The following is a 12,870-nucleotide window of genomic DNA, read 5'->3' on the forward strand; positions in this document are numbered from 1 at the left end:
TAAAAGGAAGATAAGTAAAAATGAGTTTAGTTTAGCAATAATTGATACGAGAGTGAACGTAATAGAAGGGACGGAAGGTGTTTAACGATAATAAAAGAAAGAAATGAAGATGCGCGAAGCAGAGGATAAGAACCCGTAGCTCTCCCCTAGAAGCAACGCAACTAAGAAAATTAAATAAAATAAAAAAGGGGGAAAAAAGGCATCTTTTTTTTAGCCATGGGGTGAGAGCGAGGGACACGCGGTGTTGCAACATTGGGTCCCACCATTTTGCTTCCTCTTTGCTTTGGTGTGTATGTCTCTGTATTGTACTCTCCCCCTCCCTCTCCCTCTCCCTCTCCCTCTCCCTCTCCCTCTCTCTCTCTCCCTCCATTCTAAGTATTGGAATGGAAGGACTCTTACTCATTTTTTGTACTATCATTACTTTTCAATACTTAAACTAATTAATTCAATTATTATCGCTTCTGAAAATACCACTTTCTCCCTCTTAACCATCCCCCACTATCTACCCCTTCCCCCTTTCTTTCTATCTATCCCCTCCTCTATCAACTTTTATGTATCCCACTCTATGCTATGCATTCTCATTCTAAACCCTCTTTCTTCTTTTTCTTTTCTTTTTTCACCTCCTTCAAAACTAATCAGTTAATTTGGGTTGGTTTTTATTTGTTTAGTTTTATTGTAAGCTTCTACAGAGAATTTGAATCTCTAAAAGTAATAACCGATGTAGCTCATCTATTTTATATATATATAAAAAAAAAAATTTATAAACGTGGGATTATCAACTGTCTATACTTTCTTTGATATTCGATGTATGCTCGTAATATTTTTCTTTTCTTACACTTAATTCTTACATCATCTAGGTTCTAATAGATTGGAAATTGAAAAGTTTTAAATATGTTGGTTACTAATGTACATACTTATCAATTGACCCTTTGGGGAGTGAGTGAGTGAGTGAGTAAGGTGAAGGAATGTGTAATTTTAACTATGAAATAAGAAAAGGAAGAAAAAGGAGGTGGAGGGAGGCTAAATAATGCACACCAAATTTTGTTTATTTTCTTATATTTTTCTATATTGTTTTTTTCCCCCCCCTCTCTCTCTCTTCCTTGTTTTGCCAATCTCATGGGTGTTGTTGTTCTTCTCATACAATTACCAAACCTTTACCATCACTACTCCCACTCCCAACACCCAATACGAATCAAAGCCCACACGCTTTTACATTCATTCATTTCGTCATCGTCATCGTCATCGTCTTCGTCTTCGTCTCTCCTCATCTTCCTCACTTTCCCCATCTCTCCGACGGATTTCCGGCCGTTGATCTCTGTTGACTCTACTTGGTATCCTTCAATTCTTTCTCTTCTTTGTGAATTTCTCCTTAATTATGCTTTCTTTCTGATTTATTGCTTTTGGGTGCCCAGAGTTTCAGTATTTTCCAGCTGGGTTCCTGTGTTTTGAGCCCTTCAAGCTCTTGAAACTCCTTGGTTTTTCATGATTTGGTCTGAATTCTTGTTATGGGTTTGTGGGTTGCTCTTAATTGGAATTGTGGATGCGTCGGTTTCTTGTTTCTGGACTTTTGGGGCTGGAGTGAAGCTGATTAGAGCACGTTAGGAATTTAATTGTTTTAGTTGAGGGGTTTTTCAGCTTTGATCTGTTGCTGCGATTTGGTTACCGTTTTGTGCTTAATTGTTTAAGGAAGTTGAGCTGAATAATTGGATCTTCTCAGTCTCCTCTACTTTTTGAGAAATGGAGGCTGGATATGGAGGCGAAGCTTGTCAATTATATGGTATGGGTACTATGGACTTGAGGGCTGCTGTTGGGAAGCGGAATCTGGAATGGGATTTGAATGATTGGAAATGGGATGGAGATCTCTTCATTGCTAGGCCTTTAAATACGGTTGAATCTGGTCATTTGAGTAGGCAACTTTTCCCAATCGTTTCTGGGATTCCCCTGACGAACGGGGGTTCGTCGAATAGTTCCTCGTCATGCTCTGATGAAGCTAACATGGGGATTGAGAAAGGGAAAAGGGAAGTGGAGAAGAGGAGGAGGGTTACTGTTATAGAAGATGATAATCTTAATGATGAAGCACGTAATTTGAGTTTGAAGGTTGGTGGAAATGGTTCTCAGATTGTTGAGAGAGATGCAGGGAGTTGGGAAGGAACCAGTGGGAAGAAGACAAAATTGGCTGGGGGAAATTCAAATCGTGCAGTTTGCCAGGTAGAGGACTGTGGAGCAGATCTGAGCAATGCGAAAGATTACCACAGACGACATAAAGTCTGTGAAACACATTCTAAGGCGAGTAATGCACTTGTTGCTAATGTTATGCAGCGATTCTGTCAACAATGTAGCAGGTGATCTTTCTTTTAGTTGGTTTTAGAACTTATATCATTAATTCATTCTATCTATTTGCTCAGGTCATAGTTGAGAAATGCTACTGTTTTTTCAGAGTAAACCTTCCAAATTGATTATTGAAATTGTCTACTTTGTATCAGTACCTGCAACTTTTCTTTCATTCTTTCAATGAAATTTGTTCTTTTGCTTGAAAAAATCAGAACCTGTAACTTCATCAAAGATTTTGGCTCCATAGTTATTCTTATTCCTACACTTACAATTTCTTGCCTTGACTCTTTGAAGTTTCTGGCATTGCTGATGAAGTTTCTGGTGTAATATTGCTCTGTGGAATCTGTTGCAAAATTTCTGGTGTAATATTACTCTGTGGAATCTGTTGGCAGGTTCCATGTTCTTCAAGAGTTTGATGAAGGGAAACGAAGTTGTCGCAGGCGTTTGGCTGGCCATAATAAGCGCAGAAGAAAAATTAATCCAGATAATGTTGTTAATGGAAACTCCCCACCTGACGAGCAGACTAGTAGCTATTTACTGTTAACTTTATTGCGAATACTTGCAAATTTACACTGTAAGTAACTGTTCATCACCCTGGAACCATTTTGAGAATTGATCTGTTGTAGTTGTCATTCTTTTATTTTCTTCTTTCTCCTTAGCTATGCTTCTCGTCTACTTACCCTTCCCTACTGGCCACCCATATGAGTTTCCACCCTTTTTTCAAATCCTTTAGGCACTAACTAGTTGGAGTACAGAAATTTTAGCTACTAAAGTCCTTGCCTTCTTAGATCATATTTCATAAACCAAATAAACGAAAGAAGAATAATGTCTGAACTTTGTTGCAAAGCAAGCTATTTAAACCCGTAGAAAGAGAAGCAACAAAGTTCAAAAATGACATTTAACATCCTTTCTTATATTCAAACTGGCACTTTAAATTGCTTCTTCCTAGTTCTCTTGGTATTATGATCTCATGAGTCGACTTAGAGAATTAAGATGATCGTCCTTAGATGTTACTCCATCTTTGAGATTTGTTTTTGTAATGAGATAAATTCATTCATAACCGTTATTTATTTGTGTACAAAGCCAATATTATGCGTAAACATTTCTTTTCTACTATCATTAATTACATTTTTATTGTTATGGCCTTCATAAAAGAACATGTTACATTTATATAATTTTGTTTCAATTCTTAAATTTATTCTTACTTCTTAGTAATGCCACCATTTATCGAGTGTGTGTGTGTATTTTGGAATATAAGGTTGGTGCTCCAATGGCTTCAGTTAGTATGATAATCTATTCCCCCCTTTTCTACACAAATACAATATGGTTCGACTTCAATTTTTTTCTCCGTTCATAACTATTATTTGAGAACTCTTTGAACCTTTTTTCCTGTAAAAGATATCTAATACTGAAAAGTTTTTATATCTCATTTATTCTCTGTTTGTTACTATAAAAACCATGCATGCCAGATTCAGAAATATATGCACATCTTTTTCTGTGTTGAACTCTTGTTGTTCTCAGCATATTAGTATGTGATTGATCTTGTGTTATTTGGCATAGCCAATGGATCAAATCAGACCACAGATCAGGATCTTCTTTCTCATCTTATACGAAGTCTTGCCTGCCAATCTAGTGAGCATGGGGGAAAAAACCTATCTGGGATTCTGCACGAACCCCAGAATTTGCTGAACAATGGGTCATTAAGTGGTAAATCAGATCTAGTTTCTACTTTTCTCTCAAATGGTCCTCAGGTTCCTTTGAGATCTTCTAAACAACATGACACCCCTATACCTGAGACACCGGCACAAGCCATTGGTAGGGGTGGTGATACACCAGCTATATCTTCTATTAAACCAAGCACTTCAAACAGCCCTCCCGCATATTCTGAAATCAGGGACAGTACAGTTGGGCAGTGCAAGATGATGAACTTCGATCTGAACGATGCTTATGTTGACTCAGACGATGGCATGGAAGATATTGAAAGACAAACACTCCCAGTGCACATGGGAACAAGTTCTCTTGAATGTCCTTCTTGGGTGCAACAGGACTCTCATCAGTCAAGTCCTCCTCAAACTAGTGGAAATTCAGATTCAGCTTCTGCCCAGTCACCTTCAAGCTCTGCTGGAGAAGCCCAGGTAATGCTGTCCAAAAATTTCAGGCCATTTCTCATTACCCTTTCCTCTTCCTGTCTCACCTTCAAGCTCTGTGTTTGGTAATAACTAAAATAGACTTCTTATCAACTTTTCTTTTTTGTAATTTAAAATTTAAAATCATTGTTTGGTGTTATAAAATTTGTTAGTTATAAATTAGTTGTAAATATTAAGGAAAGTAGTTTATATTCAAAAAATCATATTGTATACTTTTTTAAAAAATTAACGTATTTAACTTATGAAAAATATAAAATGAATTTAATTAGGTGAAAAATAGATAAATATATCAAATAAATCTTGTTAAAGTATTAAATTGAAAATTAAATATTAATTATAAGTTCTATATGATTTTAGGAGAATCTAATAGCCTGTAGGATTCTGCTTTTAAAGTACTCGTAAAATTAATGTGTTTTTAAAAGTGACTCTAATACATTTATTTTATATCTTTTTACCAAACATAAAAAACGGTTAAGATTTTTTGCAAATGATTTTTTAAAACAGCTAACACAATGCCAAACGTAGCCTAACGCAACTTTTTTTATTCTTCCAGAGCCGCACAGATCGCATCATTTTGAAATTATTTGGGAAAGCACCGAATGATTTTCCTCATGTTTTGCGAGCTCAGGTATGTGGAACATTGGAACCAAGCATTTGAAATAGTTTGAGACCTTCCTCCTTAATCTCTGTGAATTTTTCTATCAGGTTCTCGATTGGTTATCGCACAGTCCCACAGAGATAGAGAGCTATATCAGGCCTGGTTGTGTTATTTTAACAATATACTTACGGCAGACCGAAGCTGCTTGGGACAATGTAAGTTTTTATATTTGTATATTCTCGTCTGATCTATCAATTATGGTGCCTTCTTAGAGTTATCATAGACCTTTTTTTAATGGTTTTTTTTTCTGTACTTCAGCTTTGCCATGACCTCAGTACCAGTTTTAATAGGCTTCTTGATGTTTCGGATGATGCTTTCTGGAAAACTGGATGGGTTTATGTGCGGGTTCAGCATCAAATAGCTTTTGTTTATCATGGTCTGGTTGTCTTTATTTAAAATGATTTTGAATGTTGTATTATACTCATTATGACCACCTTTTTTATGCAACAATGAGGTAACGATCATCTTGTTTGTGCTGCAGGTCAGGTTGTAGTTGACACCTCCTTGCCTCTTAGAAACAATAATTACTGTAGGATCACAAGTGTAAACCCAGTTGCCGTTTCTACATCTAAGAAGGCTATATTTTCAGTCAAAGGAATAAACTTGAGCCAACCTACAACTAGGTAACATCATCTTTTTGTCTGTTTTCTTCTTTTGCCTTTTACTTCTGTTCGTCTCATATTTGCAAATACTAAACCCAATTTCCAGGTTACTCTGTGCAATTGAAGGGAAATATCTAACTCGGGAAGCTTCAGATGAGTCAACAGAAAGTGATGATAACTTGAAGGCGCAGGATGACAGCCAATGTGTTACCTTTTCCTGCTCTATTCCTGTTGTCTATGGAAGGGGATTCATTGAGGTGCATTATTTTATATTCTTCTTACAATACATCTTCATACAATCATACTAACCAAGAATTTGACAAATTGACCTTTTTTTTACGAGGGAGGGGATTTTAGTTTTTTTTTTTTTTTTTGATGATGGCTTCAATTTACTCTCAGAGTGTTTGATGCCTTTGATCAATATTTTTATTCAACTTCTCGCAATTTTCTTTAAGTTTATTTTGTAAGAAACAATATATTGATAGAATGAAACATATAAAAGAAAGGGAAGGCCTTAATCCCTGCTAAGAAAATTAAAAATAAATTCTTTTTAATCAGCACAAGAAGAGACAATCTTATTGTTCTTTTGGGCCATTTCCTTTTAAGCAAAGGTTTGATTGTTAGGCCTCCTATTAAGCAAGTTTACAAGAGGAGCGGTAAAAAGGGCTTTACACCCTTGAAAAATGGGGGTTGTTGATTGTGGTCCTTTAGGCTGAGTTGGTGAAGATGTTTGGGAGCAGCAACGGCCACAAGGGTCATCTAAGGTAACGGGAATGGGAACTAGAAAGAGGAAGGTGAGAACAAAGGATGAATTTGACTTGGCGGAAGAAAATGAAGAGGGGGAATCGTCCCAACCCCGAGAGTTGGAACCGGGGCAAGATGAAATCAAATTCAAGAAGTTGGAGATGCTGGTGTTTAACGGAGATGATCCAAATGGGTGGTTCTATCGGGTAGAACACTATTTCCAGCTACATTTGTTAAACGAGAAGGAGAAGTTGAAAATTGCCATAGTGAGCTTAGAGGGGAAGGTTTTGAGCTGGTTTCAGTGGGCTGAAAATCAAAAGAAGTTTGGGTCGTGGAAAGAGCTAAAACAAAGGATATATACTCGTTTTCGTCCCAGAGAGCAAGGGACTCCTTGTGCAAGATTTTTTGCGATTAAGCAAGAGGCAATGATGACCAATTATTTGCAGCATTTCAAAGAACTCTCGACGCTGCTTCCGAACATGGTAAAGGATGTCTTGGTAGATACATTTACTAATGGCCTAGACTCGGTGATACGGACAAAGGGTTTTGATAAGAGCAATGGGCCTGGAGGATATGATGGATGCATCCAAATTAGTGGAGGAGAGAATTGAAATAGCTTGCATGGCCCAAGGCCCATATGGAAAGAAATGGAAATCGGCTCAGAATCCAACGCTAAAAAATTCAGAGGGTATGATAACTCGTTTTGTTACCTTGGCATAAAAGACTCCAAACCTTGACACGCCTAATAGGGAGAATTAACTATACCAGGTACGTTCAAGATCAAAGGGACGCAAGAGGATCAGGAGATTGTTATCTTGGTAGATTGTGGGACAACTCACAACGTTATCTTCCTATGGCTTGTGGAAGTTCTTAGTTTACCCATTGTCGAAACGTCAAACTACGGGGTCTTCATGGGTTCTGGGAAAGCCGTTCAAATTAGCATCGTGAGCCTAATAGTGATGACTATTATGGAAGATTTTCTTCCACTAGAACTTGGTAACCTTGACATGGTTCTAAGGACGCAATGGTTTCAAAAACAGGGGTCGATGGAGTTGGTAATGACATTCTCAGTTGGGGACACCAAGGTTATACTGAAAGGGAGCCCCTCCTTGTCTCGAATGGAGGTATCTTTGAAGATATTGTCCAAGATGTGGCAATCGGAGGACTACGGGTTTTCGATATACTTTCATGCCATGGGGATCCCAAGAAAGATCAAGAGGTGGTGGTTCGAGGTGGTTAAAGAGCTCTAAACGGAATTTGAGCAACTAAAACTTGAGTACGTTGATGTTTTTAATATGCTCGAACAACTGCCTTCGATATGCTAAATAGACCATGAGATTCAATTGAAGGAGGAGACAAACCCAATCAATGTGAGACCATGTCGGCATTCTCATGCTCGCAAGAATGGGATTGAGAAGCTGGTCAGCTACATGTTTAGCAATCGGCATTATTTGTCCTAAAATTAGCCCGTTCTCAAACTCGGTGATCTTAGTCAAGAAGAAAGACGATAGTTGGTGGTTTTGTGCAGAGTATGAAGTGTTGAACAGAGCCACGATTCTCGACAAGTTCCCTATATCGATGATTGACAAACTACTTGATGAGTTAAATGGAGTTTGTGTATTCTAAAAAATTGACTTAAAATCAGGCTATCATAAGAAGTTCACGATGAAGATGTGAGGAAGACATCGTTTGGCACACATAAAGACCATTATGAGTTTCTCGTTATGCATTTGGGTTAACCAATGCTTCTGTGACTTTTCAAGCATTGATGGATTAGGTTTTTCAGCCCTACCTACGTAAATTTTTACTAGTGTTTTTTGGTGACATCCCTGTGTATAGTGCCGATGTAGGAGCTCATGTAGAGCACTTGACGTTGGTCTTTCAACTTCTAGGGGAGCACTACTTGTACGCCAACAAAAAGAAGTGCCAATTTGCAAAGAATAGGACTAAGTATTTGGGATATCATGTCTGACTGGATATTACCGATGATTTATGGTGAACTACGACACTGTTGTGGCACCCCTGACACGATTGACTAAGAATAATGGGTTTAGGTGGTCCAAGGAAGCCACAGCTTCCAAAGCTTTGAAGAAAGTGAAGGTGACGTTACCCATTTTGGCTCTCTCAGACTCAACATTCCATTTGAGATTGAAACTTATACATGTGGTATCGGGTTGGGATTTGTGTTATCGCAAAACAAGTAGCCAACTGCATATTTCAGCCACAAATTATCCATGGCAGCTTAGGTGAAATATGTGTATGAAATGGAACTGATGGCCATTGTCTTATCGGTCACTTAACTTATGGGGTACAACTTTGAAATCTTTTATGGAGCTGTCCCTGAGAATAAGGCTGTGGATGCACTCTCTGGCATTCCTAGTGAGGCGCAATTGAATGTTATCACGGTTCCTTTTTTGCTTGATGTTGGGGTGGTAGAAAAAGAAGTCCAGTTTGGCACCAAGTTGTGGAGTATTTTTGACCGAGTGGTTCAAGACCCCGATAGTGTTCCACAATCCATAATATGCAGTTCGACAAGGGAGATTGCCATACAGGGGCAGGTTAGTTCTACCTAAGACATCCAGCTTTGATTCCCATGAAATTTCACACGTTCCATGATTCAGTGATAGCGTGTCATTAGGGGAGTTTGCGCACCTACAAACTTAGTGCGGCAGAGTTGTTTTGGGAATGGATGGGGAATGATATAAAGAAGTATGTGGATAATTGTGCTACCTGCCAATAGAATAAATCCAAGTTCTCTCTCCAACTGGTTTGGTGTAGCTGTTACCCATCCCCAACTGAATCTGGTAGGATATCTCTATGGACTTTGTCGAAAGGTTGCCACAATCAAAGGGATATGGCACGGTTCTTATGGTGGTTGATTATTTGAGCAAATATGCTCACTTCTTGGCTCTAGGACATCCTTTTTTGGCAAAAGTTGTGACAATGGTCTTTGTGGAGGAAGTTGTGCGGCTCCATGGATATCCCTAATCCATTGTGTCGGATCATGATTGAGTTTCTTTTAGTCAATTTTAGAAGGAACTAAACTATTTCCAATGCAGGAGCCAAGCACCGCATAGCACCCTCAGTCCGACTGTCAAACGGAGATGGTTAACAAGTGTTTAGAACTTTACTTGCGTTGTTTTTGCAGCAAGATGCCCAAAACTTTGGGTGAGAAGCTGGCATGGGCCGAATACTGGTACAACACAATCTATCATGCTACGATGAAAACCACTCCCTATACTGTGGTTTATGGACAGTTTCCTCCTCCCATTAATTCATGCAGCAGCCCAATATGACAGGCAATGACTCAGTGGAACACCAATTAAAGACTCGGATGAGATACTAACTACTTTGAAGGAGCACTTGAGACACACACGAGCAAATGAAAAGTTTGTTGATCTACATCGTCAGGATGTGGGGCTATGAGGTGGGAGATTGGGTCCACATGAAGATCATACCTTACCGCCAGCAATCCTTAGCTAAGAAGTGCTGTGAGAAATTATCCCCAAAATTTTTTGGCCCCTATCCGATTATGGGATGAGTTGGTGAGGTTGCCTATTTACTGGACCTCCCTGCAACCGTGAAAATTCACCGCATTTTTCATGTATCTCAATTGAAGAAATTTGTGAAAGATAAGCATACAATTCAACCAAATATTTCAATGATGAATGATCGGATGGAATGGGTGCTACAACCCAGTAAGGTTGATCAGATGCGTTGAAATGAAGTCAAGAGGGACTGGTAATATTTTGTTACTTGGAAAAAATCAGCCTAAGCATGAAGCTACCTGGAAGTCACATGCTGTATTTGCGGCCCAATTTCCGGATTTTCACCTTGAGGACAAGTGACTCTTCTACATGGGGTATTGTTTGGCCCCCTATTAGGCAAGTTTTCAAGAGGTGGAGTAAAAGGACTTTACGCCCCAGACAAAGGGGTAATTGGTTGTGGTCCGTTGGGCTGAGTTGGCAGGGAAATGTTAGTATTTATGTTGTTGTTTTGTGCTAGGGTTAGTTATCTTGGTTTTTGTGCGTACGAACAGGGTTCTCCGCAGAGAGAACAAGCCTCTTATTTGGCGGGGTGTTTTTATGTGTTTATGTTTTGAAAGCAATATACATTTCCTCTGTTCTAGTGTTTGTTCGGTTGTTTCTCTCTTTTAGGTGATCATTACATTGGTTTAGCCTGTTGAAACATCTGTCTCGGCTTATATTCTTTGCTTCATTCAATGGCCGAGTCTCACAATCTTAGTGAACCTCTTTGGCCTGAACTCTAATTACAGAACAGCATTCTCTCCCACAGGTTACACAGACACTACTTATTGCCTACTCTTGTGTAACAGAAAGTGTTACTATAAATTTTAGCGTATGACATGTTTGAGAGTGATTTTAAAATAGTCAACATCACTTTTATTGATTTGAAAATCCCTCGAAAAATACAATTATAAGTGTCAATTAAACATTGAATTAATTTTGAGTAATTAAAGGTGTGCTTTGGAGAGATTTTAAACATCACAGGAGGACAGTATATAATCATTCCAAAATCAGTCCATCCCAAAATGCATTTAGACTTGGTAGCCTCAGTGGTCTCCATTCCAGCGTTTGTAAGCTAATTTGATATTTTGTATTTCATCAAATATTCCTCAAAGAACATATTGGCTACGTCTTCATACTTATTATATTTAGATTTATGCCTTAGCATTCCAAGGATGTGTTCTTCTGTTAATTATCTACCTTAGTCGTATGCTGCCTAACACAAGGTGGACACTCTATTTATAAACACTTTTCAAAGTTGAAATTTCCATTTATAATTTGATTTGAAATATCCAGGTTGAAGATGATGGTTTTAGCAGCAGCTCCTTTCCTTTTATAGTTGCAGAGGAGGACGTTTGTTCTGAGATCTGCTCACTTCAGAGTGCATTAGAATTAACTGAAACATGTTCAAATTCCGGGGAAACTGCAGAGCTGGAAGGAAGGAGTAATGCGATGGAATTTATTCATGAAATTGGTTGGCTATTCCATAGAAATCAATTGAAATCTAGATTAGGCCACTTGGATCCTAATGAAAATCTCTTTTCACTGCCACGGTTCAAGTGGCTCATGGAGTTCTCCATGGATCATGATTGGTGTGCTGTGGTTAAAAAGCTGTTGGATATTCTTCGAGATGGGACCGTGGATGCTGGAGGTCACCCCTCCTTGAACCTCGCATTGATGGAGATGGGTCTACTTCACCGAGCAGTGAGAAAAAATAGTAGATCACTGGTAGAGCTCCTTTTGAGATATCCTTCAAAAGTGAACGATGCATCAAGTTCTGAAGACAGTGCATCTGTTGATGGAGAGACTGATAGTTTCCTGTTTAGACCTAATGTCGTAGGCCCAGCTGGTTTAACCCCTCTTCACATTGCAGCTGGTAAAGATGATTCCGAGGACGTTCTTGATGCATTAACCAATGACCCGGGAATGGTAAGGATTTTCACAATATGTTTTTTGATACATGGTTTCATATTTTCATGCATCAGCCACATCACAGTCGCGGGGAACATTATTGATTATTTGAAAATCATTTCCCTTTTGTCCATTTTCGTTGATATTTTGAGGAACGAAACTTGCAAGTTGGTACTGAATTGTTTTAGTTCACAAAATCTGTGTTCCTGTTGGTACCAAAATGCTTTAGCTTTAGGAGATTGAAACTGAAGAATTGAATGGTTTGTTTTAGGTGGGAATTGAGGCTTGGAAGAGTGCTCGAGATAGCACAGGCTCAACGCCAGAGGATTATGCCCGTTTACGTGGCCATTACTCTTATATTCGCCTTGTCCAGAGGAAAATCAACAAGAGATCTGCAGCTGGTCATGTAGTGCTGGATATTCCTAGTTCTCTCTCAGATGGTAGCTGGAATCAAAAGCAGAACACTGATTTTACCTCCTCCAGGTTTGAGATTGGTAGGACGGAACTAAAACCTAGTCAGCAGCATTGCAAGCTTTGTGTTAGGAAACCGCTGGGTTGTGGAACATCATCTAGCGCGTCTTTGGTCTACAGGCCAGCAATGCTTTCGATGGTGGCCATTGCTGCTGTTTGTGTTTGTGTGGCACTCCTATTTAAAAGCTCGCCCGAGGTTCTCTATGTCTTCCGGCCCTTCCGATGGGAACTATTAGATTACGGTACTAGTTAGACCCATCTATTAATTATCTACCTGACTAAATTATAGGTAATGTATTTGTATGGAGTTATGAAGTTGAAATTCAGTAGAACTTGTAATGAGTTCCAGATTGATATACTACTCTATTTACGTGTTATCGAAATTCGCTATACTCGGCCATCTGACTTTGTGTGTGCGTGTGTGTGACTGCTCTGCAAATTTTAGTTCCCAGAAACTGCAGGTATAGTGTGTTCATCGG

The 12,870-nt window shown here is 38.9% G+C and overlaps 1 protein-coding gene across 1 annotated transcript; it reads left to right on the plus strand.

The window, feature by feature from the left end:
* The first annotated feature begins 558 nt into the window (after positions 1–558).
* On the plus strand, positions 559–12,791 carry LOC103489891 (squamosa promoter-binding-like protein 1). Its single transcript, XM_008449224.3, has 11 exons — positions 559–1,331; positions 1,413–2,342; positions 2,724–2,905; positions 3,892–4,466; positions 5,032–5,106; positions 5,184–5,291; positions 5,395–5,512; positions 5,618–5,759; positions 5,845–5,995; positions 11,306–11,938; positions 12,192–12,791. Exons 2-11 carry the CDS (start codon positions 1,738–1,740, stop codon positions 12,642–12,644), a joined length of 3,042 nt encoding a protein of 1,013 aa, XP_008447446.2. The 5' UTR covers positions 559–1,331; positions 1,413–1,737; the 3' UTR covers positions 12,645–12,791.
* Positions 12,792–12,870: the final 79 nt, after the last annotated feature.

This window comes from Cucumis melo, chromosome 4, assembly GCF_025177605.1.
Source record: "Cucumis melo cultivar AY chromosome 4, USDA_Cmelo_AY_1.0, whole genome shotgun sequence".
In the NCBI taxonomy this organism is placed as follows: Eukaryota; Viridiplantae; Streptophyta; class Magnoliopsida; order Cucurbitales; family Cucurbitaceae; genus Cucumis; species Cucumis melo.

Bases quoted from the DNA above. Each gene is read 5' to 3' on its own strand.
- LOC103489891 (XM_008449224.3), top strand. From the start codon at position 1,738: ATGGAGGCTGGATATGGAGGCGAAGCTTGTCAATTATATGGTATGGGT. The intron at 5,107-5,183 runs GTATGTGGAACA...TTTTTCTATCAG, and splicing joins CTCATGTTTTGCGAGCTCAG to GTTCTCGATTGGTTATCGCA. The intron at 5,760-5,844 runs GTAACATCATCT...CCCAATTTCCAG, and splicing joins TTGAGCCAACCTACAACTAG to GTTACTCTGTGCAATTGAAG.